General features: G+C 47.4%; 1 protein-coding gene across 4 annotated transcripts in view; it reads right to left on the bottom strand.

Annotated features, from left to right (window-relative positions):
* ORC1 (origin recognition complex subunit 1) overlaps window positions 1-24,905 on the bottom strand; it is a 43,067-nt gene that overhangs the window by 2,638 nt on the left and 15,524 nt on the right. For 3 of the 4 annotated variants that reach the window (XM_030572717.1, XM_030572721.1, XM_030572720.1), the window contains 8 exons: window positions 12,268-12,469; window positions 10,816-10,922; window positions 9,551-9,652; window positions 8,791-8,962; window positions 6,189-6,296; window positions 4,059-4,208; window positions 1,936-2,055; window positions 81-247 (listed from right to left, as the gene is read on the bottom strand). In XM_030572717.1, the coding sequence (XP_030428577.1) occupies window positions 81-247; window positions 1,936-2,055; window positions 4,059-4,208; window positions 6,189-6,296; window positions 8,791-8,962; window positions 9,551-9,652; window positions 10,816-10,922; window positions 12,268-12,469 (1,128 nt within the window). Of the gene's footprint in view, window positions 1-80; window positions 248-1,935; window positions 2,056-4,058; window positions 4,209-6,188; window positions 6,297-8,790; window positions 8,963-9,550; window positions 9,653-10,815; window positions 10,965-12,267; window positions 12,470-24,905 lie in introns of all 4 variants that reach the window. The other variant, XM_030572719.1, reaches the window with a different exon arrangement.

The following is a 24,905-nucleotide window of genomic DNA, read 5'->3' as shown; positions in this document are numbered from 1 at the left end:
CCTAGAGAAACAAAAATTATAAAACTGGGCTCAAGATTGGGGTGGAAACATGGGAAGATACCTCTAAACTTCAATTTTACCTGATTGAATTTATATAAGGGGATGAAAACATTTCATCTATGGCTTTCATTACATGGGCCATGCTGACTAGTCCAGAGGCACTTTTCTGGCTCGAGAACTCGCAGATCTCAGTGGACCTTCTACAGATATCAAGACAACGCCTTGCATCACCAGATAATGCTGCTACCTGAAAAGGAAAAGCATCACATCATTAGTAGCACTTTCCCAGCAGCTGAGAACAGCTACAAGAATTGACAGGGTTCTTTTAAAATCAGCACAGCTGTGCCACTGTAGACAGCCAAACCCAAAAATCCAATCTGGTCATTACATCAATTGCTGTAAAGATACATGTATAACAATTTCTACATAGAGGGCATGATTTTTAAAAACCTCTCTACATTGGCTCAACTCTGCACCCATCAAAGTTAATGATAAAACTCCCACCAACTTCAATGGGAGTAGAATTAGGTCAACACTGGGAATTTTTGAAAATCTCACCCATAATCTGTATTCTAATAAATTTTTAGCCAGAAAAAAAAAAATCATACCATGAGCAATCTGCACAAGTGTTTATCACTCAGTAATACTTGGTCTTTTCATCTGTTGTTTCTAACAGACTGCAGGAGAACATTGCAAAAGGGTTTCCCCAAATATATAGCTGGGGGATTTTCAAAAGTGCCTGATGTTTCATGCCCATCACGCACTGAAAGTCCCTTAAGCGCATTTGAAAATCCCATCTATAGTTTACATTTTAACACAGGAAAGAATGTGTGTGAGAGAAACATAGTAGTGGCCTAATTTTCAAAAGTGCTCAATACTTACAGCTCCCCTTGTTATCAACAGGAGACAAGTCAGCAATACTTTTGAAAATCTGGTCATAAAAAGTTTGTTCTTACAGAGTACAATCTCTTCAAAAATCACGCTGACCAGGAGACCCATTGCAGATTACTCACTATTCTGCAAAATTAACATTATTCATTTTACCAAAATCCAAGCTAGTTCATAATTTTTTTTTTAATTTTGACAATTATTTGTGAGAATATTTCGTAGGATACTAATGTGTGCTCTACAGTGTGTTTTGCAATAGCAATGAAGTCAGAAAAAGGCACTCACTATTACACACTATTATTAAATCCATGTCAAGAAGTAAATTATGGTTGCGGGTTTTTTAAAGAGAATTATTAGTTTGCAATTAGAAGTGAGAATTAGTGAGTTAATGTGCATCTCAAAGAAGGTTGTAATGATCAATATTAACAACATACAATAGCAGACACATTTTAAACTATTTATACATCTTAATTTGGAGTGTTATTGACTTCAATGTATTTATACAATTTTGTACACTAAATTAAATATCAGTCAGTTAATTGGCCCCTATCACAAGGAGTGTATCAGTCTAGAAGCACAACAGGTTCCAAATAAGAGAGAGAGAGAATGGTGAGGAGTACTTTGCAGCCTGAACATCATCTCATTGAAGAAGGTGGATCTGGAGATTTCCATCAAGATTACCAGACTAATTTTTGCAAGGCCATACAGTAGTTCACATTATGCCAAATACTGGGAAAAGATAACATCTCATCACTTTGTATTATTAGGATCCTACTGCAATGCTCCTAGTCTTCATTACTGTGTGACAGTACTGAACCAAGAGCTAACAGGCAAGCAGATTGCTCCAGCACACCTTACAGCACTGCTCTGCACACCACTCTGTTGAGGGAACAGTGCCAGCATCCTCCTCCACCCCTTGGCATGAAATGTCCAGTCATGTGGATGGGTCTGCTCTCCATTACTGGCTACAGTCTATTATGCTCCTCTGACACTAGCCCCCTCACTCAATGGTGCAACACTGATAACACAGTCTTGTACTATGTTTACCTTTCTGGAAACTAGCTGGATTGCATCCTCTTCAAATGCTTTTATGTGGTTCAGCCTGGATGAGATAATCTGCTGTAACTGTTTGTAGGTGTAGGGCTGGAAGGACATTCTGGTGAGACCCTACAGAGAACAAATGAGTAAGAAGTATTTACTTGTTAATACACTATGGATTTATTGATGCTGTGTAATTTCACAGCAAGGAGGGCTTGTCTCAATCATTTCCTGACTCTTAAGGAAAGTGTCCCCTCCTCACCAATTAAAACTATGATGTCTACACAGCAAAGAAAAACCTCAAGGCTAGCCCATGGCAGCTGACTTGGGCTTGTGGGCCTTGGACTGTGGGACTATTTCATTGCCGTGTAGACTTTGAGCTTAGGCTCTCATAGAGGATCCTAGAGCTCAGGCTCCAGCCAGAGCCCCTAGTCTACATAGCAATGAAATAGCCCCACATCCCAAACCCTGCAATCCTGAGTTGACAAGCATGGGCCAACCACAGGTTTTTATTTGCTGTGTACACATACCCTTAGAGGCTGTTCTACATCCCCTTCACACACATTGGGGCCTGCCCACTAACGGCTTCCAAAATAGCTCACGGTCAATCTTCTCACAAGCATGGCTTGCTACAGATAACTTTTTCAACTTCTGCGATGGGGGCAGTCTCTCCATTCATCCCCCAAGACCAGTTCAAAACTTTCATCATTGCTGCACCATACATGCAAAAGGTGGTGGTGCACCCATGCAAGTGAAAACCAGTGAAACTCTCCAGGGGAGAGACAGCACAGCCTGCCCCCACCACAATGGACCTGAGGAGAAGGAGCACCTACTTTCAAAATGCAAGTTTCCAGCACAGAACCTAGGGGCCATTAGGCTGCTCCAGTAAGGGAAGCTTTTAAGTGTCACCCATTTATCTCAGAATCACTCAAGGAGAGGCTCTACTAGGGTGACCAGATGTCCTGATTTTATAGAGACAGTCCTGATTTTTGGGTCTTTTTCTTATATAGGCTCCTATTACCCCCCACCCCATCCCGATTTTTCATACTTGCTGTCTGGTCACCCTAGGCTCTACTCTATGTAAAAATAGCCCTTTCTCACTCAGCAGATATACCTGTGTGTGTACATAGACATGCAAAGTCTCAACTGCTGACTTTCATGACTAAAATACTCCTGTTATCAATGGACAGTTAGTAACTATTAGGAGTGGGATACTTCTGTTCTGGCTTAGGCATAAATGGAATTAACTAATTTCAATTGTAGGGCCAAATTGTGCCTTTGGTTGCACCTGTGCAACTTACTGCCTTCAATGTTCCACAAGAGAACAGAATTTATAATTACCCAGAATCTTTATTTCTATTGATTATACATGAGCCAAAAAGTAATCAGTGGACTCTCAGATCCCAGGTTGAGTTTGTAGGCCATTTAGAAAAAATAATTTGACTTGTAAACTGAGATCTGAAAGTCACCAAAGGAATCAATCTGCAACCCTGGTACCATTTTTTCAAGTGACTTTTCTGAGCAGCATTGAAAATATGGTTAGGAAAATATAATTTGTTACACACTGCCTTCCTCTGCAGCATGGGGAACGGGTCACTTGCTGGAGGATTCTCTGCAGCTTGAGGTCTTCAAACCACAATTTGAGGACTTCAATAACTCAGACATAGGTTACGGGTTTGTTATTGAAGTGGATGGATGAGATTCTGTGGCCTGCATTGTGCAGGAGGTCAGACTAAATGATCGTCATGGTCCCTTCTGACCTTAAAGTCTATGAGTATGGATCAGACCGTGTCCAATATTCTGTCCCAAAGTATGCAACACCTTATACTTCAGAGAAAGGTAGTAAGTCATTGTGCCATGATATGATAGGGATGAGTAGCAAAGGAATTTTCTTGGACCCTGGGGCAATCAATTTACCCAGTGAAGTATGACATGTGATTATCCAAATCCTAATATGTATAATTGCAAATTTTATATAGTCATCTGGCTCCCATTTCCCTAATTCATCCTGACAAGAAAGAATACAAAGGGCTCCCCCTTCTTGATATAGCCTCTAATTAGATAGCTGGCTCTTACACTTCTAATCTCCCCATATCACCTCTCAGCGTAGCAACAAAGCTGTCAGGACATACCAGCCTACTAGCTACTCTGTTCATCATGATCCTCTCCGGCAAATCCATGGTGTTAGCGATGGCCAAGATGATCAGCTTGGCTTGCTTTTGGGTTGGCCAGTCAAATAGATTGTACATCACATCCTGCTTTCGGGTCCACAGGAGGTCAAGCTGGACCCAGGAGAGAAAGGAGACAGATGTTAATTGGAGAGGAAAGATGGTCTTGTGGTTAAGACACTTGATAAAGACTCAGGAGAGAGAGTTCAATATCTGGCTCTGCCACAGACTTCCTATATGATCTGTGTCATTTCACATCTCTGTCTCATAAGAACGGCCGTACTGGATCAGACCAATGCTCCATATAGCCCAATAACTGTTCACTGACAGTGGCCACTGCAGATGCTTCACGGAGAGCGAACAGAACAGTGCAATTTATCGAGTGATCCATCCCTTGTTGTCTAGTTATAGCTTCTAACACCCAGAGCATGCTGTTGCATTCCTAACCATCTTGACTAATAGCGATTGATGGACCTATCCTCCATAATCTTATTTAATTCTTTTTTGAACCACTTATACTTTTGGCCTTTGACTGTGCGTTGTCTGAAGAAGTACTTCTTTATGTTTGTTTTAAACCTGCTGCCTATTAATTTCATCAGATGACCCATGGTTCCTTATTCACTTTCTCCACATCATTCAGAGGTCCACAAAATCACATTATATCCACCCTCAGTTGTCTCTTTTCCAAGCTGAACAGTCCCAGTCTTTTTAATCTCTCCTCATATGCTAGCTGCTCCATACCCCTAATTAATTTTGCTGCCTTCTCTTTACTTTTTCCAATTCTAATATATCTTTTCGAGATGGTGCAACTAGAACTGCAAGCAGAATTCAAGGTGGGAGCATATCATGGATTTATATAGTGGCATGATATTTTCTATCTTATCTATCCATTTCCTAATGGTTCCTAACATTGTTAGATTTTTTGGTCTACTGCTGCATATTGAGCAGATGTTTTCAGGTAACTATCTAGAATGATTTCAAGATCTCTTTCTTGAATGGTAATAGCTAGACCCCATCATTTTGTTGTGATTATGTTTTCCTATGTACATTATTTTGCATTTATCAATATTGGATTTCATTTGCCATTTTGTTGCCCAGATAACCCGGTTTTGAGGTCTCCCCATGCAACTTTGCAGTCTGCTTTGGACACATCTCTCTTGAATAATTTTGTATCATCTGCAAACTTTGCCACCTCACTGTTTACTCCTTTTTCCAGATCAATTATGATCATGTTGAACAGCATAGATCCCAGGGGTCCCTGTCATTTACCTCTCTCCCTTGTGAAAACTGACCATTTATTCCTACCCTTTGTTTCCTATCTTTTAACCAGTTACTGATCCATGAGAGGACAATCACTCATATTCACAGCTGCTTACTTTGCTTAGGAGCCTTTGGTGAGTGATCTTGTCTCATTTCATCATCCGTAATATGGGGATACTACTACTTCCATTCTTCCACCCTTTATCTGTCTCATCTATTTAGACTTTAAGCTCTCCAGGGAAGGGACTGTCATTTACTAAGAACTTGTACACTGAATCCAGTCTCAGCTAGAATCTCTAGGTGCAGCTGTAATACTAATTCTACTATTAATAATAGGTTTATAAGACAAGATGCTCGTGCATCTGAGTAAGGTCCTGGAACCCAATGTGGTTTATTAGTTTGTCATTACTACACATAGTACGCATTTGCAGTGTCCCCATAACATTACTGAATTTGTTCTCACAGTAAGAAGAAAACACCCAGACAAGAAGCAGCCTCTAATGTAGCTGAATCCCAGTCTATTTTAAGGGTTTTAGAGACTGTAACTAACTCCTCAGATTGTACCTAGAAGTGAAGCAGAAGCCAACAAAGAGCACAGTTATAATGTGCTCTAACTGGTCTAACCTATTATGGCTGCAGAAAGGCTCATTCTGTACATTCAGTTTCATAGGATTGCCTAAAAGATTCATTTTGGTGCCTTAAATCTCCCCCCATCTCCTAATTTTAACACACGTACAGGCTATTTGATAATCCCCCTCGCATTCCCGTCTAGCCCCCAAAATACCCACTCCCTATGATATTAGGGTAAACGGGGTGTGGGACACTTCTCCTCACCTCATCCACTATCAGCACTGTGGTCTTCCTCTTTGGCCCTGGTGTGCTGAATAGCTTTGCCAACAGCTCTGCAGCATGAGTTGCTGTCACCTTCTGACCTGTCAGTAACTGAATGAGATTAAACAGTACACAAGATTAATCACTCTGTAGTCCAGTACCCAGGGGTCTAATTCTTAGTCTGTCTGACACCTGTCTACTGCACATCACCAAGTTAACACAACAGAACTGGGCTCAGAAGCCCTCAAAAAGACAACTCGCTCTCCAAAAACCACACATAAAGGAAAAGACGAGGAATCAGGAAAGACCTAGTTAAAAGGAAGGTCATAATGGTCACGGTGACTTGTTCAAATAGAGAGATCTTGCAACAAACCCTTGAAGACTGTCTTAGAAATATATAAGCAGACACACTTGAAGAGGGCTTCACAGAGACCTTGAAATAACAAAGCCCTGCTGCCAGCCCAAATCAGCTGCAAGAATAACTTATCTGACTCCGGCAATCTCAGATCCATACTAAAGAATTTATGTATAGCCAAAAAGACCTTGGACTGAATAATTTACTCTTCTGTCTAATCTTTCTCCAGGTTTACTTCTGAATTGATCTATAAAGCAAGAGATAATAATGTCAACTGCTGTCCATATTATAGCTTTTCCTCTACATATCAGTCAGATAGCCAATAAGTTCAGAGTCATGTGGGTACAGGAAAACCAGGTAAACGTGATTGTTAGGAAGGGGCATATAAAGTACGTTCTTCTCCCTTCCACACATTATAAGACAAGGCACTATGAATTCCATGACTGCAGAATTCACCAGTTGGTGCAGAACCGTGCTCCAGAATATCAGCTTTCATTTTAAAAAATTGTTTCTAGGACTGAGGATTGCAAAGGTAACCTCAAAAAAACGAAATGTAAATCGATGCGTTATTTTCTTCCTCAATCCGAAGACAGCCTGAAATAACAATTGAGAGGTGTGCACTCCCTTGGTTATCTGAATCAGGTCCCATGGACTCCATGATTCCACAGCTATGGAATTTTGCATTTTCCCAAGATGCCATGGAATTCAGTATTTTTGCCACAGAATTTGCCATTTTGCTACAGCATGAGGCCTGAAGTTCTGTTTTCTCACTCCCTGATCTCTGCCAAAACCTGCTGGTAGCTGCCTGTTGCTTTCCTCACAAGGGAGAGTCAAATGGATTACAGTGCTTGTTCCCAGCACTCTTGGAGCCATATAGCAGCAGGTCAGGGAACCAGAGCTGGACAAGCTCTCACCCAGGGAAGTAGTTGGAACCAGAAGTGTATGTTGGCAGGCTGAGCTGCCTGGAGAGCAGTGCAGCAGTCAAGGCCCGGGGAACCAGAAAGATGAGTAGTTTAAGTTGGCTAAACACTCCCCTTGCCTGGAACCCAGGGGAGAGGAAGGATGTTCTAAGCTGTGATGCCTGAATAACATCACAAATGGTGAGGCTGACAGAAACTAGCCTTATGGAAAGCAGTGAAGATACCCTATTGTCAAAACTAATCATTGTTGAAAATAATCCTTGACCAATTTTACATCAGTGAGCATTTTCTACAGTGATCCATAGTTGTGTGTGTTTTTGTCAGAGTTGGGAGGATGGGTATCATATGGCAAAAAAGTACCTTGGAACTGAGAGAGGCTTGCCATGGAACTTGGTTTCATTGTGCTGCAGAGCGGAGGGCCATGGCTATAGCAGCCACTTTCTGCACTCCTCTCACCAATTACACTTGCACACTTCCCCCACAACAAATACCTTTCTTACATTAGCATAGAAAAATTTGTAGCTCAGCCAATACCACCAACCCCAGGGCAAATGCAATCTTGAACTTCAATTAGGAACAGGAATCTTGCAAGAGAAGGAACTGATCTTTCAGAAAACTAGTAATGGAACAAAGAACTTTCATTTCTAGGTTACTGGTTTGACAGCCTAGATTGACAGAGGCCATGACCTGTTACCATTGATTGCTATTTAGTGGTCTCAGCCAGTTCCTAGAAGACTGGTATCCACACAATAAAATACTTTCCCTCTCAACTGGCAGCATTTGTGGCAGCTTCAGGAGAGATACTAAGGATTAACTTGTCAGGGAGATTGAAAATACTGTATGATCCACAGGGGCAGTTCCTCTTTGCCACCATGGTTCAGCCCTGACAATAAGGTCTGTGACCCTTTAGGTAACTATTCTGTTGCTAGAGTGGCCTCTCGTATTGTCAGCTCAGCAACTTTCAGATGCACAGGTAAGCATGCACAAAGAATTATGGGGTGGGGAGGAAATCAGGAATCTACTCTGTAATTTTTTTAAAGGAACTGATGTTATAAAACCTGAGTTCCTTGGTGCTGCTGCCTTGGTGAAGTTCAATACATCAAAGTACTCATGGAACAATCTCTCCAGCCTTAATAGCAGATATCTCCAAAATGAGATCACTTTACAAGTCTGTCCTAGGAGAAAATCATGCTGTTCCTTGAGAGGACTGTTGGGATGTGTTAGTTAGAGGTATAGCTCACATAAGGCTGGGCATAGGGATCTGAGAAAGAAAAGTGCAGGAGTTCAATTTCCCTTCATATAAGGGATATGTCAGAGAGGCCTTGCTCACCTGTAATATTTGCACATAGGCCTGGTGAGGGTCAGTCAGCTTCATGCCATTGATTTCTATGAACTGGAAGGATGGTAGCTCATCATTTTCTGCTGCTTGTTGGAGACAACGAATTACTTCATGAACAGTTACTGTTTTGCCTGTTCCAGGAACCCCAGAAATGTACATACACCTGAAATAGGAGAGGATCCATTCATGATCCCAGTGATCTGCACACAGGACTGAGAACTCCCAAATTCTAAACCCATCTTTGAAAATGACTCCTTTTTGTTGCCTTGGGCAAGTCCCTGAACTTCAGCTTTTCTATCGGCACATTGCAGATAACGTTTGCCTGCCTAATAGCAAGGTCATAAAGATTATATGAGTTATAACTACTTCTATAGAACAGGCAAAAAAAATTATGTAGTCAATTTCAGATGTGCTGGGAAAGATCTCAGTCTTTAGTTGAAATCTGAGTAAGCAGAAAGACTGCAGAAGAGTTTTTTTTATCGAGTAGAGTCAAAAGCAAAACGCTACTAGGATTATATGAATTTCAACAAACTGGGAATAACTTGTTCAGAAAGATTAGATGCCGTACTACTACTGCTCTTCTGCCACAGACAAACATGATCTGGGTGGTTTACTGCCTCCTTTCCTTTCCCAAATTGCATTTCAGTGGAATAAAATTTCTCTATTTACTCAAACAGACTGCTGAAGTGCTAATAGCTGCCTCTGACCAATCCCCGAACTGTATACAGAAGTAGGCCATGAGACAACTCACCCTCCTGTTCCATCAATAAGTTTGCTTTCTACAAAATTATAGATATCCTGGAACTCCTCTTCTCGGCAAGGCAAGGAACCTGGGATGGTGGAAACGTGCAGCCTTTGATTGAAACAAAAAGAAAAAACACACTAGTCAAGATTTGAGAGTTTTCAAAGCTCCAACTTGCAGAAAGGCAAGTGGGAAGAATCCCCCTCTTCCTACACACACACAAATACATATAGATACTTTGAATCTGCCTTACACTGTAAGAGTGCTTGGTTTATTTTTTGTTTTAAAAGGAACCTTACATCTTATAGAAAGTGACCTTTACCTAGCCTTCACGTATGTTCTCCCAAAACTTCCAGATACCACATGCTCTGATCTCCGCAAGCAAACAGCATAGATGTGCAAAAGTCAGGAAGAGTCATCTACTACTTGCCCAGACAAAATTACAAAAATCACAAAAAGGAAAGAATGAAGGAATAGAGTAACCTGATAACAGGAAGTATTGGGGGTGAGAGAGTCAAGTAAAGGGAAGGAGTTGAGAGAAAGACACAGCCAATCCTACAAGCATTTATTTCAACAGAGCATGTAGAACTCAAACCAGTAACTAGTGTTTTTTTCACTAATGGGAGCCAGTGTGTAAGTGCTCTGCAAAAGCTAGAAGAAACCCATTGATTCTCTAGCATCTCGCAGAGTAAAATAAATACTGCTACAATTTCTGTACCTCAGGGATCTTAGTAATTAATATTATTGAGAAGCAAAAAGGAAAGTGTTGGAGGAAAATTTACATATCCAGAAACCTAAATTTAGGGCTAATCGACACTGGCAGCACTTTAATGTGCCTTGTGTGGTCGTGACGCAGCGCTGGGAGAGAGCTATCCTAGCACTCTAAAAAAACCCACCTCAACGAGGGGCACGGCTCCCAGCACCAGGGCACTGTTTACGCTGGCGTTTTACAGTGCTGCAACTTGCTGCACTCAGATGTTTTTTCACATCCCTGAGCGAGAAAGTTGCAGCACTGTAAAATTGCCAGTGTAGACAAGCCCTTAGTATGAATAGACCAGTCTAAATGTTTTTAATCCTGAAGAGTATTCCTGTCCTTAGTCTCTGAACCAAGGATGCTTCTGCTATTGCCAGTTCTTGAGGAAACCCTTAGCTTGGAAATAGCATTTGTGCCTTTACTCCACATGAATAAAGCAAAGGTGGCATTTCCTTGGTGTTACCCCCTCTTCCTCATTTCTCTGTTGAAGAAACAGGATAATCCCTCTGCTACACTTTACCTTAATCGGGCCTCTTCCAGCACATTGGCTGGTTTCTCTGTTGCTTGGTTTCGAATGGGAATTCTGGGAGTAGCATTTCGGGGCGTCTTGGGGGTTCTTGGCTCAGGCTGCAAAGAAAAGTCAAAATCCTCAAACCCCAGAAGTAGGTTCTGCATAGTATTAGATGTATTTATATTAGAGACAATCTTCTGTCAACATTTGCAAAAGATTGTTTATACTAAGAGATCATTTGAGGATTTCAGGGTGTGAAGGTGAGGCGAGAGCTGGCCTTTATTAAGGATATTTGACAAAGATTTAGACATAACATTTAGGCTTTTTTTTTTTTTTTTTAAAGGGGGATATTTGAAACCCCCAATAAAAAAAATCCCATGAAACTTTTAAGCATCTGATGAGTTTTTAAATTTAAACAATCACCTTTGTGGTGCTGTAAAACCACAAGAACCAGAGAGACTGAACAGGCAGTGACTCTCCTGTCTAATTTCAGTGTCCAACTGAAAAACAAAGCAAACAAGCAGCACCTCAATTATTTGTATTACTATAGTGCCTAGAAGAACCAGTTACCAATCAGGACCCCACTGTTAGGCACTGTATAACACAGAAGACCATCAATGGTAACATAAATAGATTTAAATAGTTTCAGTTTTAATAGTTTAAAGGTGGGATTCTTCAACTATTTTGTACATCACTTTTTCAAATAAAGATTCTTTCATGGACCACCTCCCTACTCAAGAGTTTTCTGTTCTACCTACCATCAGTCAGGGACCTATGTCCTGATCCACAATTTGAGAAACACTGATTTCAGGCATTAGTAACAAAGGACTTCATTTCTATTTTGTTTCAGGAAGCAGAGGCGTAATCCATAAGATAAGTTATAGATGTGCATGTTATCCTAGCTTTCACCTCCAGTCCAAAACAACATTTCCTCCCCTAAGGCTGGCCTCTTCTGATTTATAGTGGCACAACATACATAATTCACCAGGTATCTTATTTCGCACATTGAGCCACCTTGCTCCAGATGCTTTTTTCACCTTGGTATTCATCAGGGGTAGGCAACCTATGGCATGCGTGCCGAAGGTGGCACGCGAGCTGATTTTCAGTGGCACTCACACTGCCCGGGTCCTGGCCACCGGTCTGGGGGACTCTGCATTTTAATTTCATTTTAAATGAAGCTTCTTAAGCATTTTTAAAACCTTATTTACTTTACATACAACAATAGTTGTGTTATATATTAAAGACTTATAGAAAGAGACCTTCTAAAAACATTAAAATATATGACTGGCATGCAAAACCTTAAATTAGAGTGAATAAATGATGATTCAGCACACCACTTCTGAAAGGTTACCAACCCCTGATATATATGCATGAAACACACAGATGAAACAAATGGCTTAGTTAGAATTAACAAAACCCAGAGCAAATGTTTTTCAGGCCAATGGCCTCCAGGAATCTTACAGTTTTTCTGGGGGTCTTAGCAGAGATGATATCAGAGGGTTTCCTCAAAGATTTTGGGGTGCTTAGTGTAGTGCTTGATCTCATTTTCCTTTTGGGTGTACAGGGCATCATGCTCTCTTCTTCCTCACTGCTACTGGAATCAGAGCAGTCTGTGCTAGGCAGGTAGTCGTCTTCTCGATCCTGCTCAGATATATTTAAAAAACTAAAAAGAAAAACAGACTGAGGATTTGGAAAAACCCAACAAGGAATATCTAATGACAGTTTAAAAATAGCAGCACAATATTTCAGTCACCTGTGAATAATTATTTGATAAGAGAAGGTTGTGTATTGTTTTGTTTCTCTAATTATCATGGTAATGAACAGGTGAAGATTTTATACCTGCCCTTGTAAATTTTCCATGGCCATTATGCTAGGCTGGTTTAAGAAAAGTCAATTTACTGATCATCAAGGGTAAAAGATGGTTACTCACCTCTGTAACTGTTCTTCTTTGAGATATGTTGCTCATATCCATTCCAGTTAGGTTTGCGCGCCGCGTGTGCACGTTCGTCAGAAGATTTTTTACCCTAGCAACTCCGGCGGGCCGGCAGGTCGCCCCCTGGAGTGGCACCGCCATGGCGCCTGATATATACTCCTGCCGGCCCGTCCGCTCCTCAGTTCCTTCTTGCCAGCTACTCCAACAGTGGGGAAGGAGGGCGGGTGTGGAATGGATATGAGCAACACATCTCGAAGAACAACAGTTACAAAGGTGAGTAACTGTCTTTTCTTCTTCGAGTGATTGCTCATATCCATTCCAGTTAGGTGAATCCCAAGCCTTACCTAGGCGGTGGGGTCAGAGTGAGAAGTCGCGGCGTGGAGCACGGCGGAGCCGAAGGCCACGTCTTCTCTGGACTGCTGGACCAGGGCATAATGGGAAGCGAAAGTATGAACGGAGGACCAGGTTGCTGCCATACAGATCTCCTGGATGGGCACATGGGCGAGGAAAGCCGTCGATGAGGCTTGAGCCCTGGTAGAGTGCGCAGTCACGTGGCCCGGAGGGGTATGAGCCAAGTCATAACAGGCTCGGATACAGGACGTCACCCACGATGAGATTCTTTGAGATGAGACGGGCAACCCTTTGACACGTTCCGCTACTGCCACAAAGAGTTGGGGGGATTTGCGGAACGGCTTGGTTCGCTCTATATAAAAGGCGAGCACCCTATGGACGTCCAGTGAATGAAGCTGCTGCTCCCTGCGGGACGAATGGGGTTTCGGGAAAAAGACAGGGAGAAAGATCTCCTGGTTGACGTGAAAGGCCGAGACCACCTTGGGGAGAAAGGCTGGTTGCGATCTCAGCTGCACCTTGTCCCTGTGGAACATAGTATATGGGGGATCTACCGTGAGGGCCCGGAGCTCCGACACCCGTCTAGCGGAGGTGATGGCCACCAGGAAGGTGGTCTTCCAGGAGAGGTACAGAAGGGAGCAAGTTGCCAAAGGCTCAAAGGGAGGGGACATGAGCCAGGTCAGAACCAGATTCAGGTCCCAGGTGGGGGCGGAGCAGCGAATCTGTGGGTAAAGACGCTCCAGACCTTTAAGGAATCTAGTCACCATCGGGTGAGAAAACACCGAGCGGCCATCCCTTCCTGGGTGGAAGGAGGAAATGGCCACCAAGTGAACCCTTAGAGATGATACTGCCAGGCCCTGTTGTTTGAGGGACCAGAGGTAGTCAAGGATAGTAGAGATGGAGACCGCAATGGGAAGGAAGTTCCGATTAGCACACCAGCACGTGAAGCGCTTCCATTTGGCCGAATACGTCGCTCTGGTGGAAGGCTTCCTGCTCTCCAAGAGCACCTGACACACTGGGATAGAGCAACACATTTCAGACTGGGTCAGCCACTCAGGAGCCACGCCGTGAGGTGCAGCGATTGAAGGTCCGAGTGACGGAGCCTGCTGTGGTCCTGAGTGATCAGGTCCAGGTGAAGAGGCAGAGGGACAGGGTCGGCCAGAGACAGGTCCAGCAACATGGAGTACCAATGTTGCCAGGGCCACGCTGGAGCTATCATGATCAAGTGGGCCCTGTCCCTGCGCACCTTCAGAAGGACCTTGTGGACGAGCGGGAACGGAGGGAATGCGTAGAACAGGTGCGTCGTCCACAGAATAAGGAAGGCATCCACTACCGAACCCGGTTCGAGGCCTTGAAAGGAGCAGAACATCTGGCACTTCCTGTTCCCTCGGGACGCGAAGAGGTCCATCCGGGGACATCCCCACCTCTGGAAGAGCGAAAGGGCGACGTCCGGGCGAAGGGACCATTCATGGGAAAAGAAGGATCTGCTCAGATGATCCGCCAACATGTTCCGAACCCCGGGAAGGAAGGATGCGATGAGGTGAATGGAGTGGGCTATGCAGAAGTCCCAGAGCCTCATGGTCTCCTGACACAGGGGAGAAGACCTCGTGCCGCCCTGCTTGTTTATATAATACATGGTCGTTGTGTTGTCGGTGAACACCGAGACACAGTGGCCCTGAAGTTGTTGATGGAACGTTTGGCAAGCAAGGCGGACCGCCCTCAATTCCCGTACGTTGATGTGGAGGGTCAGCTCTTGAGGTCCGCAGGGTTCCGAGATGGGCCCCCCAGCCTAGATCTAAGGCATCCGTTGTCAGGGACACCGAGGGCTGGGGCGGGTGGAACGGGAGTCCTGCGCACACCACGGACCGATCCAGCCACCACTGCAGAGAGCCCAATACGTCCTGGGGGACGGTGACAATTGTGTCCAGAGGGTGCTTGGCCGGATGGTACTGAGTGATGAGCCAGGACTGGAGGGGCCTCATGCGAAGCCGCACATACCCCGTGACAAACGTGCAGGCCGCCATGTGGCCCAATAGAGTCAGGCAAGTGCCAATTGAGGTCAAGGGTGCTGCCTGCAGTCATTGTATGATGGCCCTCAAGGTTTGGAACCCTGATAGAGGAAGAACGGCTCTGGCCAGAGTAGAGTCCAGAAGGGCTCCAATAAACTCTATCCTCTGAGTGGGGGTTAGTGTTGACTTTTCTACATTGAGGATTAGACCCAACCTCGCAAAAAGTCTGTTGACCATGTGGACGTGGCTGAGGACTTGTGCCTCGGAGGAGCCCCGGATCAGCCAGTCGTCGAGGTATGGAAATACATGTATGAGACTGCGACGAAGGTGAGCGACGACTACAGCCATACACTTGGCGAACACCCTTGGGGCCGCAGAGAGGCCGAATGGGAGGACCGCGAATTGATAGTGGCACCGGTTGACCACGAACCGAAGGAACCGTCTGTTGGGCGGGAAGATGGCTATATGAAAGTAGGCATCTTGCATGTCAAGGGCGGCGTACCAGTCTCCAGGATCCAGGGATGGGATAATGGTCCCCAAGGATACCATACGGAACTTCAACTTCACCACGTATCTGTTGAGTTCCTGCAGGTCGAGGATAGGCCTGAGGCCTCCCTTGGCTTTGGGGATCAGAAAATAACATGAATAAAACCCCTTGCCCCGCTCGCTCTCTGGAACCTCTTCTATGGCTTCTTTGGCAAGGAGCGTTCGCACCTCCTGAAGGAGGAGTTGCTCGTGAGAGGGGTCCCTGAAGAGGGGGGCGGGAGGGAGGGTGCGAAACGAATTGCAGATGGTATCCAAGTTGCAACGTGCGTAAGACCCATCAGTCGGATGTTAGCCAGGACCATGCAGGGAAGAAAAATGAAAGACGGTTGGAAAAGGGAGGGGACGGATCCGTGAGGGAAACTGGTGCAGCGCTCTCGGGCGCACCTTCAAAATGAAGGTTTCGGGCCAGAGGGAGCCTTGGAGGAGCTCTGGTTTTGTCCTCCTTGGTTGCCCTATTGTCTACGTCGGCCATTTCTACTTTGTCGTCTGGCGAAGTCTTGCCTCTGCCGGGGTTGGGGGTAGCGCCGACATTGTTGTTGAGGCTGGAAGGGTCTGCGCTGGATGACGGGTGTATGCATCCCCAGTGAGCGCATAATGACCCTATTGTCTTTGAGGCTTTGTAGCCTGGGGTCAGTTTTGTCTGAGAACAGGCCCTGGCCTTCAAACAGGAGATCCTGGATGGTATACTGGAGCTCCGGAGGGAGGCCAGAGACCTGTAGCCAGGAAATGTGGTGCATGGTAACGCCAGAAGCTAGAGTCCTGGTGGCCGAATCTGCGGCGTCCAGAGATGGTTGTAGGGAAGTTCTCGCTACCTTCTTGCCCTCGTCAAGGATCGCAGAGAATTCCTGACGCGCATCTTGCGGAAGCAGCTCCTTAAATTTGTCCGCTGCCGCCCAGGTGTTGTAAGTGTAGCGGCTAAGGAGAGCCTGTTGAGTGGGGGGAGGGGGAAATCATGGAAGAGAGCAGCAGGCCTGTCAGTGTCCATGGCGTACGCGCTGTTTGCTTGGGAGGAGACAGACGGCTTTCGGGATGCCAGGGAGGAGCCGAATGGGACTGATATGGGTCCCTCGCTCCAGACGGCGGAGACCTCCTCGGTGCCGGGGACCGGTGCCGGGAGTGAGACCGGGACCTGCCACCAGTGCGGTGCCGGAAGGTCGACCGGGATCTGGAATGCCGACATTGGGAACGGCTTCTCGAATCTCAACACCAGTAGCGATGGCTCGAGCCAGAGCAGTGCCGGGAGTATCAGAACTGTCGTGAAGAGGACCGGCGCCGCGAGTACAACCGGTACCGCCGCGGAGAGCGGTGCCGGGACTGCAAGCAGCGCCTCGATCGAGACCGCCCACGGGACCGGGAATGGTGCTGGGACCGCGATGGGGATTGGTGCCAGCTCGGTGAATCCAGAGATGGCGCTCGCATGGCCACAGGCTTGCCTTTAGATTGTAGAACCCGCACTGGAGGCACCGGGGGTTGAGGCAGCGTAGACTCAGTTAGTGCTATCAGGTCCCTAGCCGAAGAAAATGTCTCAGGCGTCGAGGGGACCATTAGCTCAACCCCGGATCTTATGGGGGAACTCTGAGGGACAGGACTCGACGGACCCCCCCGGGCCCGGAGTCGACGGAATCCCTGGTAACGGTTCCGCGGCAGTAGTCGGTGCCGGGCGCTGCGTTTGAGTCTGCTTGGCTGGAGTGGTGGACGTTGAAGGTCTTGCGTCGGGGCCCGGTGCCGGGGAAGGTCGGTGCTGAGGCGTTTTCCCGGGCCCAGCAAGGTCCGGTGCTGGAGCAGAGCCGGCACTCGTTGTCGAGGACGGAGGGTTAAGCGCTGCTTCCATGAGGAGAGTCTTTAAGCGCTGATCTCTCTCCTTCTTGGTCCTTGGCTTAAATGCCTTGCAAATGCGGCACTTCTCGGAAATATGCGATTCCCCGAGGCATTTTAAGCAGGAGTTGTGAGGATCACTCGTGGGCTTCTTGCGGGCCGAGCACTGTTTGAACCCCGGCGAACCGGGCATGAGCCCGGCGCTGGGGAGGGCTAGAGCCCAAGCCTGCTAACTATATACAATAAGTAAATACAACTATCAACTAATATTCTATACTCTAACTACAACTACAACTAAATACAACTAGAAGAACAACGATACAATGGAGAGCTAGGGACGTGGAGGACAGCTATGCCGCGCTCCACAGTTCCAACGACCGACACGGCGTTAAGAAGGAACTGAGGAGCGGACGGGCCGGCAGGGATATATATCAGGCGCCATGGCGGTGCCACTCTAGGGGGCGACCTGCCGGCCTGCCGGAGTTGCTAGAGTAAAAATCTTCTGATGCGCGGCACGCACACCTAACTGGAATGGATATGAGCAATCACTCGAAGCAAAGTATTGTATGATTAAGTCCTGCATACTGTATACTCATGCTTGTTGCTCTGGGGCTGCATTGAACTTCTTGCTATTACCACTTTGCTTCTAGATGCTCAAGTGTCAGTATTTAAAGACTTGTAATAGTTAACATCATCTGGATTGTTTCTGTTGTCAGTGTCTGGGACAGAACTCTGTATATACTACAGACTAACTTGCTACTATTGGTCATAGGTACCCGAACCAGTGAGCAATAAACAGACTCAGTCCTGGCCCACAGAGAGCTTACTTCCGAGTCATCAGATCCAGTGTTTGACAGCCTTCGAGGAGAAACCTATTCACTAGTGATGGCATCCATTGGCTAACATTAATAGTGGTGTCTGACTACCCCATATGGATGGCAGTTCTATAGTACTCGTTAATGTGAAGCACTTGCATCTGTGTTTTTTATTGCTCCTTTGATGATGTATAAAGACAGCCTCCTCTCCTTTCTAGTTTATTTTTAACCTTAGAAAGACCATATTCACTCCAGATGCCTCAAGCAGAATTTTTACACCAACATGCAAGAAGTGACCTCACAAACCCCACTAGGGACCACTATCATCATTTTACATGGACAGTGTTCAAATATTATGGTGATGGGCTGCAATATAAAATCCTAAAATAGAACCAAATCTTTTTGTTTATTTGCAAGTTAAAACAGAAGATACAGTCCACACCATATTTATTTTATCTGTATATTAGAAGACAAACTGTAAAGAAAAATTAAGTTTGTGCCCCTTCCTACTCCTCTTTTCTGATGTGTGAAGATGACCTTGTTTTTTTTCCTATTGGTAATATCAGGAACATCAGGTTCTTGCTCCTATCACGACAGCTAATAAGGCCAGTCTGCACTACATCACTTAACTATGATTTTGTAACCACTTAATGGCACCATCAACTGTTCACACAGCAGAGGTCTTGCTATCGCAACTGTGTACATCCAAACCTACTATGCTGTCTAACCCTTAAATCACTGGATTCTGGGAAAATAGTGCATGATGGATGCACATACAGAGCAGCAGCATCTGCATATGGGGCAGGGTACTAGATTGTGGGAGAAGGAGGAGGAGGACTTGTCCAACTGGGTACATAGGCACAGAGAGTGCTGTTTGAACTGCAAAAAATAAAAATAAAAAAAGCATGCAGAACTGGCAGTGCTCTGGGGGTGAACACTGTTAGTCCTCAGTTACTAACTGAGATTTTTTTATATAAAAAGTGAACATAAACCTATTTAGAGACCACTGGCCTGGTAAAAGACCGTTACTCAACTTTGTAACTGTTGTTCTTTGAGATGTTGCTCATATCCATTCCAATTAGGTGTGCGCGTGCCGCATGCATGTTCGTTGGAAGATTTTTACCCTAGCAACACTCGGTGGGTCAGCTGGACGCCCCCTGGAGTGGCGCCGCTATGGCACCAGATATATACCCCTGCCAACCCAACCGCCCCTCAGTTCCTTCTTGCCGGCTACTCCGACACTGGGGAAGGAGGGCGGGTTTGGAATGGATATGAGCAACACATCTCGAAGAACAACAGTTACAAAGGTGAGTAACTGTCTTTTCTTCTTCGAATGATTGCTCATATCCATTCCAATTAGGTGATTCCCAAGCCTTACCGAGGCGGTGGGGTCGGAGTGAGATGTGGCAGAATGCAAAACTGAGCCAAAGGCTGCATCATCTCTAGACTGTTGAACCAGAGCATAACAAGAAGCAAAGGTGTGGACTGAGGACCCGGTAGCTGCGTGACATATTTCCTGAAATGGTACATGAGCCAGGAAGGCAGCAGATGAGGCCTGAGCCCTGGTAGAATGTGCAGTGAGATGGCCCGAGGGAACATGAGCCAAGTCATAGCAAGTGCGGATGCACACCGTCACCCAAGAGGAGAACCTCTGGGAGGAGACAGGTAGGCCCTTCATTTGGTCTGCCACTGCAGCGAAGAGCTAGGGTGATTTATGAAAGGGCTTCGTCCGCTCGATATAAAATGCGAGTGCCCTACGGACATCTAGGGAGTGCAATTGTTGTTCCCGTCATGATGAGTGCGGCTTCGGGAAGAAGACTGGAAGGAAGATGTCCTGATTGGTATGGAAGGCCAATACCACTTTAGAGAGGAACGCTGGGTGTGGTCGCAACTGCACCTTGTCCTTGTGAAACACAGTATACGGTGGGTCCACCGTGAGAGCCCAAAGCTCAGAGACTCGTCTGGCCGATGTAATGGCTACGAGGAAAACTGTCTTCCAGGACAGGTATAGCAGCGAGCAAGTTGCCAACGGCTCGAATGGTGGAGACATAAGTCTGGTTAAGACTAGGTTGAGGTCCCAGGTAAGGGCAGGGCGGCGTACTTGGGGATATAGGCGCTTCAAGCCCTTGAGGAACCTGGAAACCATAGGCTGTGAAAACACAGAGCAGCCACTTTCTCCTGGGTGGAAGATAGAAATGGCCACCAAGTGCACCCTCAATGATGATATCACTAGGCCCTGCTGTTTGAGAGACCAGAGGTAGTCCAGGATGGTGGGGATCGAGACTTCGGTGGGAGTAACATTTTGCGTTTTGCACCAGCAGGAGAAATGCTTCCACTTGGCCAGATACGTAGACCAAGTGGAAGGTTTTCTGCTACCCAGGAGTACTTGTTGCACTGGGGCAGAGCAACCTAACTCTGACTGGGTTAACCACGCAGCACCCATGCCGTGAGGTGAAGGGACTGCAGGACTGGGTGGTGAAGTCTGCCGTGGTCCTGAGTAATGAGGTCTGGATGAAGAGGCAGGGTGATTGGGTTGGCTATCGACAGGTTGAGCAACATGGTGTACCAGTATTGCCTGGGCCACGCAGGGGCGATCATGATCAGGCGAGCTCTGTCCCTGCGGAGCTTTAGTAGGACCTTGTGAACCAACGGGAACAGTGGAAAGGCATAAAATAGCTGGCTCTTCCACGGAATCAGGAAGGCGTCCGAGATCGAATCTGGGGTGAGACCTCAGAAGGAGCAGTACCTCTGGCATTTCCTGTTCTCGCAGGAAGCGAAGAGGTCTGTGGGGAAATCTCCACTTCTGGAAGACAGAATGTATACTGTCCAGACGAATCGACCACTTGTGAGACAGGAAGGATCTGCTGAGTTGATCTGCCAGAGTGTTCCACACTCCTGGGAGAAAGGATGCTACCAGGTCTATTGAGTGGGCTATGCAAAAGTCCCATAGTTGGATCGCCTCCCAACAAAAGGGGGAGGATCGTGTCCGTCCCTGCTTGTTTATGTAGTACATGGCCATTGTGTTGTCTGTGAACACAAACATAACGGCCCTGTAGATGTTGCTGGAACGCCTGGCACGCCAGGCGGACTGCTCTTAGTTCTCGGACATTTATGTGCAACGCCAGCTCCTGAGACGACGAAAGGCCTTGAATGCGAAGATGTCCGAGGTGAGCACCCCAGCCGAGAGATGACGCGTCCGTCGTCAGGGACATGGAGGGCTGTGGCGGATGGAACGGCAGTCCTGCACACACCAGGGAGGGCGTCAGCCACCAGTCGAGGGAGCCTAGGATGCTCGGAAGAATGGCAACTACCATGTCTATGGCGTCCCTGCCTGGGCAGTAAACCGAGGCAAGCCAAGTTTGAAGGGGACGTAGACGTAGTCTGGCGTGCTTGGTCACGAACGTACAGGCAGCCATGTGACCAAGGAGGCTGAGACAAGTGCGAGCTGAGGTTGTCAGGAAGTTCTGAAGGCTTTGTATAATTGATACTATTGCCTGAAATCGGGGTCGTGGTAAACTGGCCCTTGCGAGACTGGAGTCCAGGATGGCCCCAATGAACTCTACTCTTTGTGTGGGCACTAGAGTAGATTTCTCTAGGCTGATCATCAGGCCTAGTCACATGAAGAGGCCCTTGACGACGCCCACATGACTGGTGACTTGGGCCTCTGAGGTCCCCCGAATGAGCCAATCGTCGAGGTACGGGAAGACATGTATTCGACAATGACGGAGGGAGGCAGCGACTACAGCCATGGACTTCATCAATACCCGAGGGGCTGTAGAGAGGCCAAACGGAAGGACCGTAAACTGAAAATGCTGATAGTTGACCACAAACCAGAGGTACCATCTGTGTGGAGGGTAAATGGCAATGTGGAAATATGCGTCTTTCATGTCGAGGGCGGCATACCAGTCTCCAGGATCCAAGGATGGGATGATGGTCCCCAGGGATACCATGCGGAACTTCAACTTTTTCATGAACTTGTTCAGTCCTTGCAGGTCTAGGATAGGCCTGAGGCCTCCTAATCCCCAAGGTGAAAGGAAATACCAGGAATAGAACCCCTTGCCCCCTAAGTCCTTCGGTACCTCCTCTATAGCTCCCATGGCAAGGAGCGTCCGTACCTCTTGCAAGAGGAATTGCTCGTGAGAGGGGTCCCTGAAGAGGGACGAGGAGTGGGGTTGGGAGGGTGGGAGTGAAAAACTGGAGGTGGTATCCGAATTCTACCGTGCGTAGGACCCAACGATCCGAGGTAAATTGGGTCCACACAGGAAGGAAAGGGGAAAGGCAGTTGTAAAACTGAAAAGGATCCCAGGAGACAATTGGTACACCGCCCTTGGGCGCACCTTCAAAAGTTCGGTTTGGATCCCATCGTTGGCTTGAAGGGACCGTTATTCTGACCCCTTTGAGGTCCAGACTGTCGTCTGTGTTGCCTCGATCTTGCCTTCTGTCAAAGTCCTGTCTTGGTCTAGGCAGGGGAAAGGACGTTGGAGGTTGGGTGCGGAAGGATCTTCGTTGAGTCTGTGGTATATGCATCCCGAGCGAACGCATAATCACACGATTATCTTTCAGATTCTGTAGCCTAGGGTCCGTCTTCTCGGAGACTAGACCCTGGCCATTGAATGGCAAGTCTTGGATAGTATGCTGAAGTTCAGGTGGCAGGCCTGACACCTGAAGCCATGATATACACCTCATGGCGATTCCAGAGGCCACAGTTCTGGCTGCCGAATCGGCAGCATCCAGCAAGGCCTGGAGAGAAGTTCTCAACACCTTCTTTCCTTCCTCCAATAGTGCCGTAAATTCTTGGCGGGAGTCTTGCGGGACCAGCTCTGTGAATTTCCCTACTGCCTCCCAGGTGTTGTAATTATACCTGCTAAGTAGAGCTTGCTGGTTCGCCACCCTGAGTTGGAGGCCCCCCACGGAGTAGATTTTACGGCCCAACAAATCCATGCACCTAGCCTCCTTAGATTTTGGGGCAGGGGCTTGCTGGCCATGGCGCTCCCATTCATTTACGGACTGTACGACCAGTGAGCAGGGTGCACGTATAAGTACTCGTACCCCTTAGAGGGCACCATGTACTTGCATTCCACTCCTCTGGACGTGGGTGCAATAGATGCCAGCGATTGCCAGATGGTATCTGCCTTAACTTGAATTCATCGAATGAACAGTAAGGCCACTCGAGTTGGTGCATCCGCCGACAATATATCTACCACAGGGTCCTCAATCTCCGGAACCTCCTTCACTTGCAGGTTTATATTCAGGGCAATGTGCCTCAGGAGGTCCTGGTGTGCCCTGAGGTCAATTGGAGGTGGGCCTGATGAGGATGTCCCCGCTACCGCTTCATTCGGGGAAGAGGAAGACGAAAGGCCCGAGACAAGTGGGTCCTGTATGGTCTCCTGATCACGGGGGACATCAGAGACCGGTGGGACCTGAGGGTCCGGTGCGTGGATGGAAGCTTCCTCCGTACCCGCAGGAGGGGAGCAGCTGACAGTGGCCTCTGGCACCCGGTGTTCCAATGGAACGGATCGTGATGTCACTGTGGGTCCACCTTGGGCTTGGTGATATGCCCAAGGTGTCCAGAAGGACCACTGATGAGGTCCCTGGTCTGGGTCGTGGGTTTCTTGGAAGACTCGGCTGTGTGTATCCAAATCACAGTCGTGTGCGTAGGAGGCACTGTCCGCGTGTGATGATACTGATGTATGGCAAGATGGCCACGGAGGAGCTGAAACCACTTAGGAAGGGTCTCTGCGTCTGGTTGATCCGTCTCCACACAGCACCAGAGAATGGCACCGGGCGCCATACCGGTACTGGGAATGAGACTGGGATCTGCGACTAGAGCGGTGCCAGGAGGTCGACTGGGACCTCGAAGTTCTACGTCGAGAGCGGCTGCAAGAGATGCGGTGCAGTGAACGGTGCCGGGAGCTGGATTGGTGCCGAGATTATCGGGTCGGCGAGCGGGATCTCGAACAGTGCCACGAGTACGACTGGTACCGAGATGGAGAGCAGTACCGGGATCGGTGATGGGACCAAGAACGCCGGCGGGACCTCTATCGTGACAGGTGCCTTTCAGCAGTGCCGACCGAGGATGGTCTCAGCAGGGCAGGCTTGCCTACTGATTGGATAACCCGCACCAATGGTGCTGGGGGTTGAAGCAGCGCAGGCTCCGTCAGGGCAATCAGCTCCCTTGCCATAGAGAATGTCTCCGGCGTGGAGGGAACAATAAGCTCAACCACGGCACGTGCTGGGGAGCTGTCAGGCACCGGACTCGATGGCTCTTGCGAGGCCAGAATCAACGGCACTGAAGTTGTCGGTGCCGCAGCAGTTGTCGGTGCTGGGCGGTCCGACTTAGGCAGGTGATCTGACTGCGACGTAGGCACGGGAGTCGCAGGAGTCTTGTGCCTCTTGACCCGCAGGGAAAGAGAGCGGTGCCGGGCAGGCTTCTGGGCCAGCAACGGTTGCTGAAGATGCACTTCTCCCCGGTGCGGACTGTCCAGTGCTCGGTGCCGAGGGCAGAGGAGTAAGGGCTGCCTCCATCAGGAGCTGTTTGAGACGAAAGTCCCGCCCCTTTTTTGTCCGCAGCTTGAAGGCCTTGCAGATGCGGCGCTTGTCAGTGAGGTGGGATTCCCCCAGGCACTTAAGGCA

Source organism: Gopherus evgoodei, chromosome 8 (genome assembly GCF_007399415.2).
Source record: "Gopherus evgoodei ecotype Sinaloan lineage chromosome 8, rGopEvg1_v1.p, whole genome shotgun sequence".
In the NCBI taxonomy this organism is placed as follows: domain Eukaryota; kingdom Metazoa; phylum Chordata; order Testudines; family Testudinidae; genus Gopherus; species Gopherus evgoodei.
The sequence above is the reverse complement of the archived record's forward strand: the minus strand, read 5'-3'. Positions and strand labels throughout refer to the sequence as shown.